This window comes from Pleurodeles waltl, chromosome 7 (genome assembly GCF_031143425.1).
Source record: "Pleurodeles waltl isolate 20211129_DDA chromosome 7, aPleWal1.hap1.20221129, whole genome shotgun sequence".
NCBI classification, from domain to species: Eukaryota; Metazoa; Chordata; class Amphibia; order Caudata; family Salamandridae; genus Pleurodeles; species Pleurodeles waltl.
Window position 1 is genome coordinate 746,394,870 of NC_090446.1, and position 20,523 is coordinate 746,415,392.

The 20,523-nt window shown below is 41.3% G+C and overlaps 1 protein-coding gene across 1 annotated transcript in view; it reads left to right on the forward strand.

Moving 5' to 3' along the window:
- Positions 1-20,523, forward strand: part of TRPC7 (transient receptor potential cation channel subfamily C member 7) — a 1,529,313-nt gene that overhangs the window by 987,868 nt on the left and 520,922 nt on the right. Inside the window, exon 5 of the mRNA XM_069199219.1 lies at positions 14,994-15,210. Within this exon, the coding sequence (XP_069055320.1) occupies positions 14,994-15,210 (217 nt within the window). The remainder of the gene's footprint in view (positions 1-14,993; positions 15,211-20,523) is intronic.

Below are 20,523 nucleotides of genomic sequence, written 5' to 3' on the forward strand. Positions count from 1 at the left end.
GTATTGTCTAATGACTATGTATAGAGGGGGTTGGCATTGGAAATTTTGGGAGACAACATAGTAGTCTGCCTTTTTTCTGTCATGAAGAGCAAGTATGTGTTTGGTCATTTAACTTACAGATTTTTTAGATGTGTTTGTTGAGGGAGTGAGGGTTGAGTGTGAGGCAAAATAGGGAGGGATGAGGAAAGGTTGGGGTCAATGAGCATGGGCAAGTGTGAAGTGTGTATTTTGAGTGGTATGTGCAGGGTGGAATGAGAATTAGGGTGTGCAGGAGAAAGCATCTTTGGTGTTAGCTGCTTGAAGTCAGCAGCTGTGTTAAAAGGAGCATCGTGGGTCCAGGCAAGGAGGGAAACAGAGGAGTAGTGGCAGTGGGTGGGAGGAGCAGCCAGGGTCCTGGAGCTGGGTGGTGGCGTGGTGCAGACGGGAGTAGACAGGTTTGCCTTTGGAACTCCTTCAGTCCTCTACTCCATGTGACTGCCATTAAGTACAAGCTGAAGGCGCTTCAGGTGGTGGATGGGGCTAATGAGTGGCAGAAAGTGGGAAGAGAGCACAGCATGAGAGAGGAGGTGGGAAAGGCCTCTGTGAGGAAAAAAGTGAACAAAGGAGAGTAAAAGAACAGGGAAAAGGAAGGAGTTGTAAATAGAAAATGTATAGGAAAGGGCTGAGAAATGCACAACAAAAAAGTGGCAAGGAATGAATGAGAAATATTGAGAGATGCACAGAAAACAGTAGGGGAAAGGTGAGCAGTTCTCAAGATTGTGTCAGAGAGTAAATGAGAAAGAAAAGAAAAAAAGCCCAGAAAGAAAGTGGCAAAGGAGGGACAGCAAGTAGTGAAACAGGAGAGAGCAGGAGAATAAGAGAGAGAAGTGGACGGTCAATGAGAGTGAAAACAAGGGGATGTTGATGTAGAGAGCTTTGTGACAGTGCTGGAGCTGGCACCTAAAGGGCTGGGCCTGGTAGCAGGGCCGTGCACAGGTAAGAGCGCGGGTGCAAGGTAGAGACCAGATATATCCTGCTTAACGCTGGTCCGTGCTTCAGCTACCTCTAAGTAGAACTAAGAAGGGAAAGAGCTTTGAGTCGTGGGCTGGCCTAAGCAAGTGGAGAGAAGTGGGAAGGGAGAGCTGATGAGAGAGGAAGCAGGAAAGGGCACTGTGGGAAACAGCATGAAGGAAAGCAAAAGAAAGGGAAAAGGACGGAGAAAAGGAGGTAAGAGAGCTCTTTAGTATATGAAGCTCAAAAAAGGGCAAAAGGGCTGAGATCAAAAGAGGCCAAAAGACAACAAGGATTGAATGGAAAGGGCAATAGGAAACATTAAAGAATGAGAAGCAAAAACAAAGAAGAGCAGCAAATAATGAATGAGAAAGGATGATAGATGTCAAAAAAGGAACAAGATATGAGTAACAAATGTTCAGAAATCACAATGAATGTGTAAGAAAGAATGAGAAAAGCACAGAAAAGTGGCATAGAGAGAATGAGAAATGTACTAAAAAGCAAGGAATGAGTGAAAGAGTGGGAAATGCACAAGGAAATGACAAAGAAAGATTGAGAAATGGACAAAAAAGGCAAAGAATGAATGAGAAGTAATGAGAGATGCTACCTTCTCCTTATCTGATCTTCACACATCCTCCCTTTTTGGATAATCTAGTGGGCAATCCAGCCCCTTGCATTTATGACAGCCACTGTAAACTGCTGACCCTTTTAACACAGAAGTAGTACTTTGATTGCCTGGCCCTTCAAGACTGTGAGAGTATTATGAGCATTCTGCTGGGTACGAATCACCTGATAACAGTGGACGTCTATGAAAATATTTAGCCTAGTTTTTTACCTTATGTTTTACACATCAGGTTAGTCATTTAATACTCTATGTGATCTGCAGTGTACTGTATTCTAATGTTGTTTTTTTACTCTGTAAGAGCACCTGCTGCTAGCTAGACTAACATTTTGCCTTCAGTGTAAATTCTATTTACAGTCCTAAAACATCTTTCTTTACATTGTAACTGACATAAGGAACACTGATTTCTTTATCTATTTCTGAGTGTCTTGCTGTAGTACTTTGTATTTGTCAAGTCAAGTCCTCCTTTTCCACACTTGGATAGTGATCTCGTAAGTATGATGGCAATCACTGTTTCAAATAATTTACCCTAGATTGACAAACAAAGAACACTTTTGTGCACACTAGTAGACACTAATTGCACATTATTACTTCCACACATTAAAAGCAAATCAGAAATCTGAAATCCTCTTTTTCACCTGCAACATTTCACTTTGGATGGGCATTTTCTCAACACTTTACTGACCTCCCATAACTCCAAAACTCCATATGGACACAAGCATATAATGTCTGATTCTGCTTCCTTCAAATAATCTTGAGACAGAGGTACTAAACACTAGCTGCCAATAAATGATTACAATTTGATGAACTGACCTATATACTAAATAGTAGGTTTGAAAACATTTGATCCGGAGTGGTTCATAGTGACCTAGCAATTAATATTGGTGATGTCTCACATTTGTGTACTTTGTTTTTATGTAGTTTCAGGATAATTACATGTAATTATGTGAAATTCAATTCTGTACATTAACACCATATTTTAGCATGGAACTGTTTTACAAGAAAGCATTTTTAAGTTAAAAAAGAGCACAAAAATCACTACTGGCATGAGCAACAGTCACTCAGGTCCTGGCCATTGGTGTTATTCCTAAGCCCTCAAGGAAACATTTTGCTGTGAACAGTGTCTAATCACACAACATGTTGTAATGGTGTATTTTTTTTATTTTTGCTTAACAGGTATGATTCACATTTTTAGGAAGTTATGAAAATTATACCACTATAATTCAAATTTCACCCTGGCCTAATTAATATTTTTGAGGAAGGTCACAAAATTGGGACTCAATTTGATTGGTTACAGTTAACATAATGCTCCTGGAGGTATGATTTCACAAACAAATATTCTATCATTTATAGATTAAAATATGACTAGGAATCAAATCAAATATTATTCTGTATTTGAAAGGAAAAAACACAAAAACATGAAAAACATGATGTCATAGAATGTTTATTGAGTAAAATAACATTTTATTCATCAACACCTATATTGTTTGCTAAAAGAAAGACAGAGAATTATTAAGTAAAAAGGGACCATAAGAAAGTACGTACAAATATACTTCCTATCCCAACCAAATTGCTTATTTATAAGTCCAAGTGACATATATTTGTGGACGTCACCCTCAAAGTAAGTGGATTTCAATCATTTTGGTGTCTTATTTGTCTTACTACATTGTTCTTGGTTTTTAGAAATCGGTTGCATAATCTGATATATTTTGATCTTTTAATGATTCTGGTACTGCTAAATACATTACACATTTTCCTATATTAAGCCTATCTACTCTGTGCATTACTACTTGGAGGAGGCCATGTTAAATAATTGAAGCTGTGTATTTAACCAGAAAGGATTTTGGCACACATGACTTCAGGAGGAATTGCATCTTAACCAACTAATAACCTATTTCCTTATACAGTTATTTTCATTTTTACTTATAATGTTGTTTAGAAGTCATGCACCTAGTTTTAAAACTATATTAATTTGCTTTGTAGCTGAAAGAACATGATTTAGTTGAGCAGAGTGAAGCTTCTTTTTCCTAGTTGATGGGAAGCTGCGAAGTAGATGGTTTGTTTGACATCAGATCTATTTCTACTCGTGGTTAATTAGTTGGCCTTTCCTGTTTGACTGAGGCTATATTTTTTAGATTTATGATATAGTTTGGATACGTTTTTGCTATTACCTTTTAAAGAAGATGCTACATTAATAGTTTTGCATGAAAAACATATTGTGTTTTTTTAAATATTATTTGTATTTGGTGAATATGTATTGTTATCTACATTTTTGGTGCTTATATACAATTATTAATTTGATTGTATGATTGTAGCTAATGCTGTGATTATTTTACATCATTTGGAATCTGTTTGATACTTATATTTTCACACTTTTCACAATCAAAGTTGTTTGTTTGATAATTCTATCAGCAATATTTCACAGTCATTATTTCTGTAGTCAAAACTTTTGTTATTTAGATAGGTTAAAATAATCAATACTTCAATTATATGTACTTTTGTACCAATATTTTCTGCATGCCAGCATTGTGCTCATATTTATACATATGACCATGATTGACACATGCAAAAACTAATGGCTGAATGAGGGTGAACCTAAGGACACTCTCTCTGTATATGTTTGTATAATATCTAACAGATAGTCAATCGTGTCTCTGACAGACCTTGCAATTAGCATCCTGTGACAAATAGGACAGTACAACCTCTTCTATTGATACTCCACTGCATTAAACACACAGGTGTTTTAGTTTTCAAGTGTCTGGGTAATTTTAACATAGATTTTGCACAACTTCAAAGGATGAAATTCTACTTCTAAAAGCAAGTTATCTTGCTGTGTTTGAATTTAAAGAAATTGTACTACACTGTCCAACTGTTAAAGAGCTGAACTGGCTTATATTTGAAAGTAACAGAGCTAGAAGGAATCATGCCCCTGCAATATTCAGTTACCACATCCGAAAGGTCTGGGCATGTTCTTTCTACTTATTTAGAGTGATACAAATATATACTTTCAGAATAGATGGACAGGATTTCTGTATCGTACAAACTGTAAATTAGCTCCTTGGTATTTATACAATGTGGCCTTTTAACAGTAACTGGGTCTGTAACAGAAGTGTGAGAAAGTGGTTGTTGGTTGACTTGGTTGTGAACCCTGGTCTAGCAACAGCTACACTACCCCCCCCCTCCCCCACACCATGCCAGCAGATGGCCCCGCCAGCCCCACCTACTCCTTCTGGAATTCACAAAGTCTGTCAGGTAGACCCAGTGATTTAAGCCAAGACAGGCTGAAAGCACAAAAGGGCTTAGGACAGGAAAATGCCCACATGCAAAAAACAGCATTTTCAAAATTATAATGAATATTCCTACTTTTCCATTATTAAGGATTTTGTATTACAGTTTCGTAGATATCAAGTATTAGCTGGTTACCTGGCCCCAATCAAAGTTAGCATTTATTAATTGTAATAAGTCAACCCATAGTTAATCTGTGGGATGTATAGTCCTCACAGTAGTGAAAAACTACTTTAGGAGTTTTTGACTACAAGGCATGTACATCTTAAAGGTATATACCCAACCTTTCCAACCTTTTACTTACAATGCATCCTGCCCTACGGGCTACCTAGGGCCTACATTAGATATGACGTAAGAGAAATAAAAGGGACTATAAGGCTTGGCAAGGGGGTTATGTTGCCAAGTCGAATAGGCAGTTTAATGCTGCATTCAGGCTGCATTGGCAGGCCTGGGACATGTTTCAAGGTGCTACTTAAATGGGTGGCACAATGCTGCAGGCCGACTAGTAGCATTTAATTTACAGGCCCTGGGGATATGGTATATCATTCTATGAGGAACTTCTAAGTGAATGAAGTATGCCAATCAGATGTAAGACAATCAAACCATGTTTAGGAGAGTGTGCCAAGTACTTTAGCTCTGGTTGGCAGTGGTAAAGTGCACAGAATCCTATGGCCAACAACAATGAATTTCAGCAACAAAAATTGAGGTAAGCAGGTATAACTGTTGGGGGAAGAGTATGCTAAGACTCAGAGGTCTAAAAAGCAGTTACAGGTCCCATCAGAGTTGTAGGATCTATAGGATTACAATGTATAACTTTACATTTACACACAGGATTTGGCTGGTGAAAACAGCCTAAATTTCCATGTAAAAGTCTGAGGTAAAATTAGAAATTACTAAGGGAATCAGAACCAGAAGTACTTATTTTGTAAGGGATCTAAGTCATAATACGATGGGATTCCCACAATCCACCCCCTCAACAGAATTGCCAATATCCATGGTTTTAGTAACTCAGAGTATGGGGAAGCTCTCACCCGTTTTATGGACCACTTGTATTGAGGGAGTTTTTGGTTTGACACTTAATGCAAATTGAATTTGCCATGTTACATTCAGATGAAAGCAGATAGCATATGGAAGATTTTAATCCTATGGCTATAAAACAGGAATGGAGTACAGTATAAACAAATCCATATACAATGCCTGAGAAGGCGGGAGAAAAAAAAATGAAGAGCTTAAAAAAAATTACAAAATCCATGTGAAGCAAATGGAATGATTGGACAGGACATTTTTATCACGATGACTGTTTTCCAACTCAAATCTGGAAGCTGTCTCAGATGATAAAATGCTTCCATTTTCAGATATATTGCTATGCGATTGGAATTCAGGGGTCCACATGAACGCATATTTGTTCACTTCTTCTACCTGAGTATGTGACACACAAAAATCTATAGTCACTTTGTGTCTTTTTGATTTACTAATGTAATTATAGTGAAATATCACGTTGCTTTTATGAGATTAAAACATGAGCATTGTTTTGTTCTCACCTAAATTTAACAGCAACTGCACAATCCTGCTAATCTTCTTATAAATACTAAGGGCCTCATTATGGATGTGGCGGTCCGAGGACTGCCACAGTGACAATGACGGTCAGACCGCCACACTCCAGGTGGTCTGACTGCCACATTACAACCCTAGTGAGTGGACCCACCAGGGGACAGCCGTCCCCGTTGGGCATATGGTTTCACAGGCTGACAGTGCTCTGAGTTGTACTCAGCCACAGAGACACTGAGCTCAGCGCCACCTGGCTGATCGCTACTCAGCTTTCCGACAGCTTTTCCATGGCGGAGACCCTGCCATGCAAAGGCTAGTGGAAAGCCAGTGTTGGGGGCCACACAGGGTCCATGCACTGCCCATACCCACGGCATGGGCAGTGTAGGGGACCCCCTGCCCAGCACCATCGCAATGCCCACTGTCTGTTGAAAGTGCACTTTCTGATGGTGTTGTTGTGCTACAATATTGGCCTTGACTCCCTTAAAGGAGTTGAGGGCCGAGTCGTAGCATTGTTCCTGAAGGTCAACCCGGCGGAAACATTGTTATATGCTTGGGGGTTGCCATTGGTACGGCGGTTGGGTCCTCCCCGCGGCTTTGGCGGTCCCGTGGTGGGACCGCCAAAGTCATAATGAAGACCTATCTAATGAGTGAACTGAAAAAATCAAAGGTGAATTAAGGCTAAAAGATGTTTTTGCAACAAGTCCTCTGTATACAGCTACCTTTATAACAGAAGTAAACCTAATCACATTTGTGTTGCCAACAAATAAAAAAAAATCATGCTAGATTACGAATCTGATCAATGATAAACAGTATTTGTTTAACACATAAGGGATGAGATTTCTGGAATAATTTCTAATTTAATTTCACTTTTACATAAATTTGTAGCGTGTTAGGTAGGTGTTATCAATGTTTTGAATATAGGAATTCAGAAATATTAATATATTACCATTTTATTTTGGTGAAAAAATAATCCATTCATTTTACAATACCTCTCTTGACTCTGTTTTGTGAATTTGATAAAGCAATGTTTAAACCAGGAATGAAACTGTATTGTTCTTTTTATGATTTAAGTACATGTCTAACCTGAAGTGGATACATACAATTTTCTAACAACGTGCATGAAAATCTACACCAGTTATGGCTATCCATGTTTGGTACTGTTCCCCTGCACTTACTCATGTGAATTGTCGACAGTGCAGACAATTCACAGAGTAAGCGAAGTGGAAATTTGCGTTATAGTAAGTTTTCTTTTAGGCCCAATTCTTTTGGGCTATGTGTGGATCTAACTCACCTTGGGGTAGTCCTGATTTACTCTTGAATTCTAGGAGCATCGCTGTAGCACTCTTGTGCTGCTTCTCGGCCCAATTCACAAAAGGAATATCTTCACGTGCAGATTCACGTATTTGAATTCAATAACAATGTGCATATTTATAATTTCCAATGTGTGTGCATCTACAATGTTTACAAATGTTTTATTTGATTTATACAGGCGTCTGCAATACTTGCTGTTATATGAATATTGATTTGCGTTTTTTATCATGTTCATTTAAATTATTTTTTAAATATGTTTTGCAGTGTAATGTAGATTTTCCTAGTCCCATGACGGAAAGTCTTAATTTTATTAAAGACACGGAGGCGAGTATTATGCGTTTCTTTTCTTACTTTAATAAATAGCAGCAGTCAAGAAAATATACTACAATTCCCAGAAGGCAAAGGAACAACAGCCAATGGGAACAAAAACGTAGTCAAATAGTGTACACCAATCACATGAATACAAGGCATTATGACATCACTGCGAACAGCCCTCTTTTATTGCGAGAGAGTCAATTAAAATTAAACAATAGAAAACAAAATGAGAATTGCCTAATGAAAGACAGACCATCGGAACAAAAGTTCAAAATCCAAGATAACCAGGACGGATTCCGGTAAGTAGATCCAGCGGAAAGACCAGCTTGAAGCAAAGACCACGAAGCTAGAGGCAGAGACTTAAGTGGAAGGTTGAGTGATAGCCAGCTGTGCTGAAAGAAGGGAGGGAAAGATAAAAAACAAAGTTACTAGAAGTGGAGGGATAATACTCGCCTCCGTGTCTTTAATAAAATTAAGACTTTCCGTCATGGGACCAGGAAAATCTACATTTTATGACAAGAACGGAGGCTCCTATTATGCGAGTTTAAAGCATAGTGATTACATTTAAAGAGACATTATTGATAGGTTTGCAGTAAAATACTTTAAATACATTGTCATTAGACCAGTCTGCAGATTTAAGAATATCTTCTAAACGGGAGCCCGTCCAGAACGCTTTAGAAGCCATAGCTCCTCTGGAAAATGAGCTCCGAACATAGAAGTATCTATGCCCGCTAGAGACATCAACCATTTAACCCATCTAGCTAGGGTAGCAGCTGAAACAGGAGAGTGGGGTTTTCCAAATGAAATGAATAATTGGGAATGAAAAGAAGATCTTAAATCAGCAGTTCTTAATTCATATACTTTTAAACATTGTCCAACACATAGTTTAGGATGGTCAGGAAAATATGGATAAAAGACTGAAGACAAATTGGTCTTGGTTCGACGAAACACCTTAAACAACACCCCAGTAGGTGTAAACTGTTGATTAGAAATGTCTAGAGCTTTAACATCTGAGAGACGTTTTATAGAAACAAGGCACAATAACATGGTCAACTTTGCAGATAACATTTTTAACGTAAGCATGAGATTATCAGGCCATGACAGTATAAATTTCAAAACAATGTTAACATCCCATAATTGACTGTATTTAGGTAAAGGAGGATTGGAAAACTTTACTCCCTTTAATAAGCGGCAAACAAGAGGATGTTCTCCCACAGGTTTTCCATTGACTAGAGCATGGTTGGCAGATATGGCTGATCGATATAGGTTAATTGTATGGAAGGCTTTGCCTTTACTGGCCTCAGCTGCTAGGAAATTGATGATATAAATTAAATCCGCTGAAAAGGAATCGATGTGTTTTCCCAGACACCAGCTGTGCCAAATAGACCAGGCAGACGTATAAACCTTTTTTGTGCCTGGGGCCCAGGACCGAGAGGTGTATTGGGAAGCTTCTGATGAAATGCTCGCGAAAGATTGAGATTGCCCGAAATTTTCCATGCAGAAAGGGTTAATAAATTATCGAGGATGAGAGGATGAGATCGGCCTAGATGGTCTAGCAGTAAATCCGGGAAGGAAGGAATCAAAATCGGAAAATCTATTGAGAGTTCCGGAAGAGCCGGGAACCAGGTCTGTGATTGCCAAAAGGGCGCTATGAGAATTAAAGAGGCTTGTTGACGCCTGATATGGGCCAGCACCCTGCTGATAATAAGGAAAGGGGGAAAGGCGTAATTGAGGGAAAGGGACCAACCCTGTAAAAAGGCATCTGATGCCAAGGCCAATGGATCTGGACGCCAACTGTAGAATTGGGGAAGCTGTGAATTGAGGCGAGACGCAAAAAGATCGATTTGTAGAGGACCCCATATGTTTTGAATGATCTGGAATATTGAAGTGTGCAGTTTCCAATCGCTTGAATCTCGAAGATGACGGGAATGCCAATCTGCTACTGAATTTTGAGAGCCCGGAAGGTACTCTGCATGAGCCGAAATGTGGTTTGAAAGGCAAAATTCCCAAAATCCCTTGGCTAGTTCCGCCAGAGGTTTGGATCTTGTGCATCTGAGGTGATTTATGTAACGAACAGCAGAGATGTTGTCCATTCTGAGAAGAATGGCACAACAAACTCTCTTTTTTGCAAGGCTTCTGATCGCAAAGGAGCCGGCAAGCATCTCTAAACAGTTGATATGCATTTTAGACTCCTCTGACGACCATGTACCTCCAGTCGAGATTGGTCTACATCGGGCCCCCCATCCGGATCAACTTGCATCGGATTCTAATACTAGATCTGGGGCTGATGCAAAGATAGTCTTTCTGTTCCAAGCCTCTAAATTGTCTATCCACCACTGAAGTTCTGTACGAGAATCGACGTCTAAGGGAATGATATCTGCGTATGAAAGGCCTTTCCTTAAGTGATGAATTCTTAACCTTTGAAGAGCTCTGTAGTGGAGAGGGCCTGTTAAAATGGTTTGAATTGAGAGAGATCTGAGAACTGCGTAGGACTTGGAGAATTTCTGACTTTATTGTCTTGATCTTTGCAGAGGGAAGCAAAAGAGAGGCAGAGATTGAGTTTATTTGGAAACCTAAGAATTCTATCATTTGAGCAGGGGTTAGGATAGATTTCTCTTTGTTTATGATAAAACCTAAATCCGAAAGGAGTGAGCACGTGAGGGATAGATGAGACAACAGGGATTGAAGAGACTGGCTCATTATTAAGTCTGACACCTTGAGCTCTGAGAAAAGCCACCACTGGTTTCATGAGCTTGGTGAAGCACCATGGGGCGGAAGAGAGACCGAAGGGTAGAGAGGTAAAATGAAAATACTGGTCTGACCATTGAAATTGGAGAAACTTCCTGAAATGAGGGTTGATTGGGACTATTAGATATGCATCTTGGAGGTCCAAACGCACCATCCAATCCTGTTGAAGAAGAGTATCTCTGAGATGGAGGATGGTTTCCATCTTGAAATGGTGCTAGACTACAAACTGGTTGAAACCCTTGAGGTTTATCACAGGCCGCATTTTTTAGTTTTTCTTCAGAACCAGGAAAATTGAACTTGTAAAACCTGTTGGGTCGGGAAGGGTAAGGGCGAAGGCTTGTTTTTGCAATAGTGATTGCACTTCTGAGGTAATGAGGGTTCCATTTCTGAGGAAAAAACAGGGAGGGGGATAAGTGAGTCTGAATAGGGGTTGCATAAAGTTCTATGCAATAACCTTGAACGGTGTGAAGAATCCAAGGATCTGCCATTATTTTCAACCATTTTGGTAGGAAAAAACGGAGACGGCCTCCTACAGGTATAGAAGAAGGTACAAGACTTACTTGGTTGAGAAGAGGATCTCGAGTTCCTGAAGCGCCTGGAGCGGAAACCTCTTGATCTCTGAGGATAAAATTGCGGCCTATATTCTTGATAGGGCGCGTTGTGGTATCCTCTGGAGCCTTGGTAGTAGTATGGATGGCCGGCAAAGCGGTTCTTTCCTCTGCCAGCCCTTGCAAAAACCCGCTGGGCAAACATCTTTTTTAGTGAATGTTGGGCTTTATCCAGCGACGTGAAGGTTGCTACATACTTACTCAAGTCTTTGATAAAAGACTCACCAAATAGAGCACCATCTGTGCGAGCATTAGGTTGGACAGTCGCCAGGTTGACTAGTTTAGGGTCAAGTTTTAGGAGTAGACCCTTGCGTCTCTCGTGTGTGAGAGCGGAATTTGCATTGCCAAGAAGGTAAAAGGTACGTTGAACCCAAAGGGTAAGCTCCTCCGGATCGATGAAGGAGCCGTCGATTCTAGCTGCTTCTGCGATGTCAAATATGCGAGTTAGGGGGCCCATAATATCAAGCAGCTTGTCTTGACAAGAAGCCCACGCCTTGTCCACTCCTTTGCGTGGGTCCTTGCCTAATTTCGTGAAGAAGGTCAACAGGGGTTGGTCAATGGAGGGAGTGACTGAGAGGTTAGAGGAAAGAGAGGGGAGAGGACACTCAGATTTTAATTTCGCTCTCATTTGTTTATCCAGGGGGCAATTGATTTTAGCAGAGACGTATTGGGCGACATGATCTGCAGGAACCCACTGAGTAGAGTTGGGGTGAAGTATATTGGAAGGGTCAAACATCTGGAAACCTTCAGGGTCAAGAATATTGGAAGTTTGAAGGGAAGATGGTCTAGATTTCTTGGGGGGGAGGAGAAAGAGAACCATCATCCGCATTGAAAGACCCATTGGAGTCAGAGTCTAGGTCAGGAAGGTCGCCATCCGTGTCGGGGATGGACGATATTATCAAAGGAGCAATAACATTCTTTTGTTTAGATTTGTGTTTTAGATTTGGTTTCCCATTGTCCAAATGTTTATACTCTTTGGAGGGAGCCTTTTGAGGAACCGCGCCCTCTGCCACATGTGAGAAGGTCTCACTTTTCTTTTGCGCCAATTTTTTTGATTTTTTGGGATTTTTATTGGGAAAAAGGCACTGACTGCATTCCCCTGCAGCCTGGGCCGACATAGACCTAGATACCATATCAGAAAATGAAAGTTCTAGGTTCTTAGAAATTTTTTGCATAGAGGATGAAACAGCTTGTTGAACAGAGGATTTTATAAAAGCAGACAATTCCTGTCTGATGTCCTCAACATCATGTGAGGGAGAGTTGTCTGAATCCATAATGAGGAGAAAGGGGGGACTGGAGAGTGAGGGGTTAACAAAGCAGAAAGGATTTGTAAAGCTCCGCCTGTGGGCGTCGCTAAGTCTACCAGTCGAGAGGGAACACAGGAGAAGAAAGACTGGAGGTCGTGTATTCAGGCAGGTAGGCAGAAAAATATGTGTAAATGAACATTTTTCATAGTATTTTAAAAGTATTCCAGCAGTATTGAAAATGGGTTCCAGTCAAGCGCTCAGGCTGACGAGCGCTAGGAATTTCCCAAAACAGCTGACCGGAGGAGCAGAGAAGCCGGGTTTTCTCAAGCGCGATGACAGGAAACTGCCGTTGAGGAAACCCGGCAGTGTAAACAAGCACGCGCTGACGCGCGCAGCAAAAATACAAAGGCAGTTGGGGAGAGCAGGAGGAGCGCTAAGGGAATGCGGCAACCTGCCGTCTAAACGGGGGATAAAAACAAGGAAAGCAGCGCAAATATGTGCATTCAAATGTATAAATAACATCAAATAAAAGTAAACACACTATTCAACGAAGAATTTTTTAAGCGGAGACAACATAATATGGTACTTAACTTGACTGCGAGCAGCAAGAAAAGAGGGCTGTTCGCAGTCAAGTGATGTCATAATGCCTTGTATTCATGTGATTGGTGTACATTATTTGACTACGTTTTTGTTCCCATTGGCTGTTGTTCCTTTGCCTTCTGGGAATTGTAGTATATTTTCTTGACTGCTACTATTTATAAAAATAAGAAAAGAAACGCATAATAGGAGCCTCCGGTCTTGTCATAAAATATAGGTGGGGATATGCAATGTAAATATTGAAATAACTAGTTTTAAGTTAATTTTATGTTTATTTAGTTCATTTTGTAATGTCTGTGTTTACATCTATATATTGTGGTGTAAATAGATGAATGGTGAATTAGAATAACCATTTATTCTTTTCTTTACTTTTTACAAACAAAGGGCGGGGTCACATAAATATCGGACCAATCTATGTATTTGTTTCTTGGGAAGTGTTTCAGATCCCCGAGCTACTAGGAACAGTCTCATACATACAGACCTCAGCAGGACTACAATTCATTCCTTGTGGAATTTTTCAATGGTCTTTGGGCACCGGGAACATAGGTTTTAATGGACGAGAATTATGACAATTTTTTCAGTTCTGGCTGGAATTATATGATCTGGTCATAATAATTATTCTTAGGACTCTTTCACAGCATAATGGGATGTGTCTTGTGTACCTCCAATAGCTTTTTTTTGCCTAACCTTGATTCATTTAAGCTGTGAATCAAGGTTCTGTGTCAGCGGCTAACAACAGCACTGTGCACGAGCGCCGGTCCCCTGGCCTAAGAGGTCCAGGCTGGGTCCAGAGCGTAAGGGGGCTCCCATCCATGTATTTTGCAGGAGGAACCCAACCACTGTTCTGAGCCACCACATCTTTCCGAAACACTCTGGAAATTGCTCCATAAACATACTCAACTGGAAAGTGTCATAAAGGGAATTGGAAAATGACTTTGGTTGTCAAAAACATACATTTAATGCTCATTCAACCACCGTGAATGGGAAATGAAAAAGTAAGCGATGTTCTAACACATTGATACATGTTATATGGTCTGCTGACTACTCAGTGCTCTTCAACTATTCTGCGTTCGCCTCAAGGTGTCTTGTCCCCCTGTGCTTCCCTCTCTATTTTGTTTCAGTGTTCTGTGTTGCACGCAGTTCAGGCAAACTCCTTAAGAAAGCCGGGCCACACATGCACAAAGTTCTGTCCCACTCCTCTTCCAAGGCCCGGTGAAACTTCTGGGCTTTTGGGCAGATTAAACTTCAGAAGCAGAAGATGTTAACAAGCATTGGAAACTGAATAGGTCCGGTTTGTACTTTGAACACAAGACAAGATCATTCTTAGTGAATGGTTGTCATCAGCGGCCCAGCAGCAGAACGAGAAGGAACCACAAAGTGTCACTGACTTACTCATGAGTTGCTCACGTTTAACTAATACGCCGTTAACATGAATAATTTATGTCACAAAAGTTAATAGCAGTGAGAAACAGCACACACATATGCGATGTTGTTCATCAGAGGGTAAAGCTTATTGTAGTGCTGTTGAGCATCGAATCTGAGCCCTGTGTTATTAGACTATGGCAAATGTCCAGTACCATCAATTTTATGTTATGAGCATATGTCTTGGCTTGCAATATACCCCGGCCGAAGTAATACGTTTGAAATATACAAACACTGACAAGTTCTATGCAAATAAGAATGTGAAGCAGAAGGTAATTTGCATATGCTTATTTTCTCCAGTTAGGCCGAACCTTGAGAAGTCCTTTCATGAAGTTTGTGGCACATGCAGTCTCTTTCACAATCTTTCTTGGACTCTTGGTTGTCAATGCCTCTGACCGATTTGAAGGAGTGAAAAATCTTCCGAATGAAACCATCACTGATTATCCAAAACAAGTCTTCAGAGTTAAAACAACACAATTTTCATGGACAGAAATGCTAATCATGAAGTGGATATTAGGTAAGGATTAATTTAAAAAATGTAATTTTTGCCAGCACTTCCTAACGTGCAATTGCCAGGCCCGTGTTTGTAAACATGCCATTTGGGTGAAACGTTTACATATGTAATATTTGTTCGTATGAGTGAATTAAATTAGTTATTCATTTACCCAGAAAATGGTAAAAGTTTAAAATATCACATGCGGCTTATGTGTTTAAGCACACATGCCCACTCTAGTGAAACAATTAATTTTCTATTGAATTAAAAAAAATACTGCAAACTTGATCCACTGAATCTCACAAAAACTGGTGAGGTTATGCTCTAAATTACGTTTAGTCCGCCAATCAATTGATCTACCAAAAGGCACAGTGTCTTGTACTGGCTGTCACATCTTGAAGGAAAACCCCTTTAGAAGCGAGACAACCAGATAGGGGTCAATGGGGTATCCGGAGTTAAAGCATTGAACTTTACCTTCAAATTTGCACATCTATTCGTCTGTTATTAGGCCTCTTTTTAAACACCATATTTTCACAATAAACACACCACATCAGGTACCTTATCATAAGAGAGGCGCACTGCCTCAATTTGGGGATAAGCGCACCTCCACAAGGTGCATGAACTGCAGATCATGACTGTAGGAAAGTAGCCTCTTTCTAGCATGGCTATCCCCATTTTTGGCTTGTTTGTCAGTGTGTTTGACTGTGTCTTTTGGGATCCTGCTAACCAGGACCCCAGTAGTTATGCTCTCTCCCTCTAAATTTGGTTGTTGGTTACTTTTAACACAGTATTACACTCATAATTGACATACTGTGCCCCCTTATAAGTCCCCAGTATTTGGTACCTAGGTACCTAGGGCACTGGGGCTCCAGTGGATCCCTATGGGCTACAGCATTTCTTTGGCCAGCCATAGGGAACCCATGCAAAGGCGTCTGCAAGACTGCCATTGCAGCCTGTGTGAAATGGTGCATGCACCCTTTCACTGCCATTTACACTACACCAGGTCACTTATAAGTCACCCATATTGCAGGCCTTCTAGCCCTGACGGCTGGGTGCAGAGTACCTGTGTGTGACGGCACCCCTGCACTAGCACAACCATTTTCCTGGAATTCATGATTGCAGGGATGCCATTTTACGTGTGCAGTGGACATAGGTCACTACCTATGTCCAGCTTTACAAAGGTAACTCCTAATATGGCCATGTTTGGTATCAAACATGTTGGAATCATACCCCAAGGCTTTTGAAAACATTGGTTGTATGATTCCATGCACTCTGGGGGCTCTTTAGAGAACCCCCAGTACTGCCATTACAGCCTTCTGAGGTTTTCCAGGCAGCCCCAACTGCTGCCACCTCACAGACAGCTTTCTGCCCTCCTGTTGCTCAAGCAGCTCGGGCCCAGGAAGGCAGAAGAAAGCATTTCCTTTGGGAGAGGGATGTTACACCCTCTTCCTTTGGGAATAGGTGTTACAGGAATGGGAGGGGTAGCCTCCCACAGCCTCTGGAAATGCTTTAAAGGGCACAACTGGTGCCCTCCTCGCATTATCAAGTCTACACAGGTTCAGGGACACCCCCAGTCCCTGCTCTGGTGAGAAACTGGAGAAAGGAAAGGGGAGTGACCACTCCCCTGTCCATCACCACCCCAGGGGTGGTGCTCAGAGCTCCTCCAGAGTGTCCCTGGGTTTTGTCATCTTAGATTCCAAGTTGGAAGGGCACTCTGGGAGCATCTGAGTGGCCAGTTCCAGCAGGTGACATCAGATCCCTCCCCTGATAGGTGCTTACCTGTGTAGCTGACCAATCAGCCTTTTCAGGGCTATTTAGGGTCTCTCTCTTGAGTGGTTCTTCAAATTCGGATTGCAAGACTTCAGCAGGAACCCCCTGCGTCCTTTACTTCACCTTCGTACCAAATAGACTGCATCTGGACCCTCCAGGAACTCCACAAACTGCAACAAAGAAGCAAAGTCAGCTTCTGCAACATTGTATCTTCAGCTCCTGCCAGCAACTCCAACTGTTTCCAGGTCTCGCATCCTCCGAAGACTGGCTGTCTTCAGCCTGCACCAGAAGAACAAAGGAATCTTCCTTGACATGAAGGAGTCACTTCCCTGCTTCAGCAGGCACCCCTCCTCAGTGAAGACCGGTGGCTTAGGTCCCCTCTCCTGACAAAGTGTGTGGATCCAGCATCACGGGTGGTAGACATCCTGACGTCCTACTGTCCAACTTTGGTGGAGATAAGAGCTTGCCTCCTAACGCAAGACAGTACCCCTGTGCATCGCATGTTTTGCAGTTGCCAAGGATTGTTTGCATCCTTCCATGAAGTTCTTCATGCACTTTGCAGCTGCGGCCCAAAGCACTCCTTCCTGTGATACACAGCTCCCTGAGTGGTTCTCCGGCAGCATAGGATCCCTTTGTATAGTGATGCTTGGGCCTCCTTTGCACCTTCTTTTTCCCCGTGCTGTGGGACTCCAGTGTGTGCTGCCTGGTCCTCTGCAGTCTCTTTGAGTTGCTGAGAACCTCCTCTGACGCCCCCTCCTAGGTAGAGTCCACTAGGTCCTTCCTGGTCCTGGGCAGCGCCATCTTTCGCTAACCCCACACTTTGCATGTGTCAAGACTTGTTGCCGGAATCCTGCGACGCAAACCAGACTGCAGTCATCCACACGGTGTGGGACATCATCTGCACCAACCAGGAACCCGCATCCATCTTCTTGGGTGCAGTACGGACTGTTGTTCTTCACTGGTGGTTCTTCTTTTGCACCTCCATCCGGGTTAGCAGGGGCTCCTGTTCTCCGTGGACCCTTCAGTGCTTCTTGGACTTGGTCCCCTTCTTCCACAGGTCTTCAGGGCCAGGAATCCATCGCTGGTGTCTTGAAGTCTCTTTTGGTTCTTGCATAATCTTCTTTCTTGTGTTCTTGTGTGTTCTAGGAAAATCACTGTGATTTACTCCTTCTTTCCTGGACTCTGGGATGGTGTTTGTCTAATACTCCCCATGCCCCTCTACACACTACACTTGCCTAGGTGGGAAACCGACTTTCGTATTCCACTATTTTAGTATATGGTTTATATTCCCCCAGGCCCATTTCTAACTATTGTGACATTCACTATTTGCCCTGTATTCTAACTTTTTAAAGCTATTTCTGCATACTAGTGTATATCATTTGTGTATTACTTACTTCCTAAGGGAATATAATCTCTACGGTATTTTTGGCATTTGTGTCACCAAAATAAAGTACCTTTATTTTTGTAACACTGAGTATTTTCTTTCATGTGTGTGAGTACTGTGTGACTACAGTGGTATTGCATGAGCTTTGCATGTCTCCTAGTTAGGACTTGGCCACTCATCCACACTACCACTAGAAAACCTGGCTTCTAAACACTGACTACATTTCACTAATAAGGGATAGATGGACCTGTTATAAGGTGTAAGTACCTTTGCTACCCACTACAAACCAGGCCAGCCTCCTACAGTGACCATCAGCCCAATTTATTAATAAAAACTCTGCGTGTTCTGTGAAGTTCACTGACTACAACATATGGGACACATGTGAAAAGTATCCAGGGACATTTGTGACTGCCAGTCCCTTAAAGGAGTTCTTTGAAAGACCTTGTTACCCTCCATGCTGAGACACCCGAATGCTAAAGACTCTCCATTCTTAAATGGCGCATACACCTTGTGACCCCCAAGAGTCATATGCTTGGTGGCATGTTTCTAGGATGCACGTGGTAAAGAGATTCTCTCTTTGCCATTGGCAAGGGTCACATGCCAATTAGGAAATGTCCACTTTCCACTATGCCACTGCTAACATTATGCAAACACAATCATGCATAAGTAAGAACAAGAACTTATGCTCATCTTTACATAGTTCCACATTTCAGAAGGAACACCTAACAGAGGGAAAATGTCCATTGTATTCTCAGTAAAATTTCAGTAACATAACTCCTGATGTATAGTATCAGTAGTAAAAAAGTGTTTGTGAGACCAAATTGAATTGTATAGTATTATATAAAACTAGATTGATAAGAAAATAATCTATGGATGCTAGGTGTTCCTAGTTTTTATTAGTTGGGGGGGATGGTGAAACACCACAAATAATAATTTCATGTCACTAATCTTGTTAGATCCAGATAAGGTTTCAGTAAACTCAGCCTCTGATATTTATGAAACAGAGCAGATAAGTTCAATTTAGGAAAAATGGACAAAGCATTTAGAAGTACCAAAATAGTTGAAAAGTCAAAAACACAACAGAATAAAAATTCCACTCCAATTCATGAAAAGTAACATAGCTTAGTGTACAAGATGGAACCAGGTTCAGAATTTCAGGTCTCCTCACAGGTCTCAACAGCAGGTGCAGTCCTTTTTCTGTCTTTCACAGGTCCAGTAGTGCTCTTTAGTAGTGTTTAACACCAAAGATGCTAAATCTATTCCTGGCACTAGCCTGTGGGCTGGGGGGGTTTTGGTTCCCCCCTAACCGATAGTGAAAAAGTTCCAAGGGGTAACCCTACTTACTTTTGTAGCAGTACATCTGTGCCCGAAGGCAAAGTAGACTACTGTGCCCCTCTCTACCTAAACCCAACATGGCAGAGCCTTTTTTCCCCTGTGCAGATCTCCTAGGTACCCCACAGAGGTGTGGCCAAGAAATGAGACATCCCTCCTCTATGGTCATTCAAAAGCAGTTTTGTGGGCAGATCCTATCCCACTGTGACTGGTGCCTGTATGACTAGAATCACAAAGAGGAAGGCAGGTCTAGGTGTTACTTACATCTGCCTGTGTCTGGGCAGAACTTCTTCAAGTCAACTAACTTCTTAGGCACTGACCAGAGGGACAGAACACATTCAACACCTTTGTCTCAGCTCTAGAAGTAAGTTCACACCTCATTGAGTAGCCTATTCACCTCTTGTGTGGCAGTTAGAAGCTCGAGCAAATGAGCTTCTAAAGTTTTTAGGCAGGGAAGAGGTGACTTTCTGAGCGTAACTTTTGTGAATATTTTTCACCAAAACAACTTTAACAGTGAATTTGAGCTTGTAGTATATATTATGAAACGTCCATGAATGAGCTTTGTAGCTGTTTTTCAGGTAGATATACAATGTATAAATTTAATATTGTATCCCAATGCCTTCCTCTTAAACAGATAATCCTGCTAAAATTGATATAGCTTTTGGGGCCTTGAGACGATAAGGGCATGTTTAACATGAAATGCCCTACTTTTAATTATTATGCACCCTGTCTTGTGTGCATTGAGGCTTACTTAGGGATGAATTAATAATATTAAAGAGGTATTAGGCCTGTCAAAAGAGGTAATTTTGATATGTCCAAATTTCAGTTTTAAAGGGACTGCAGACATTTTG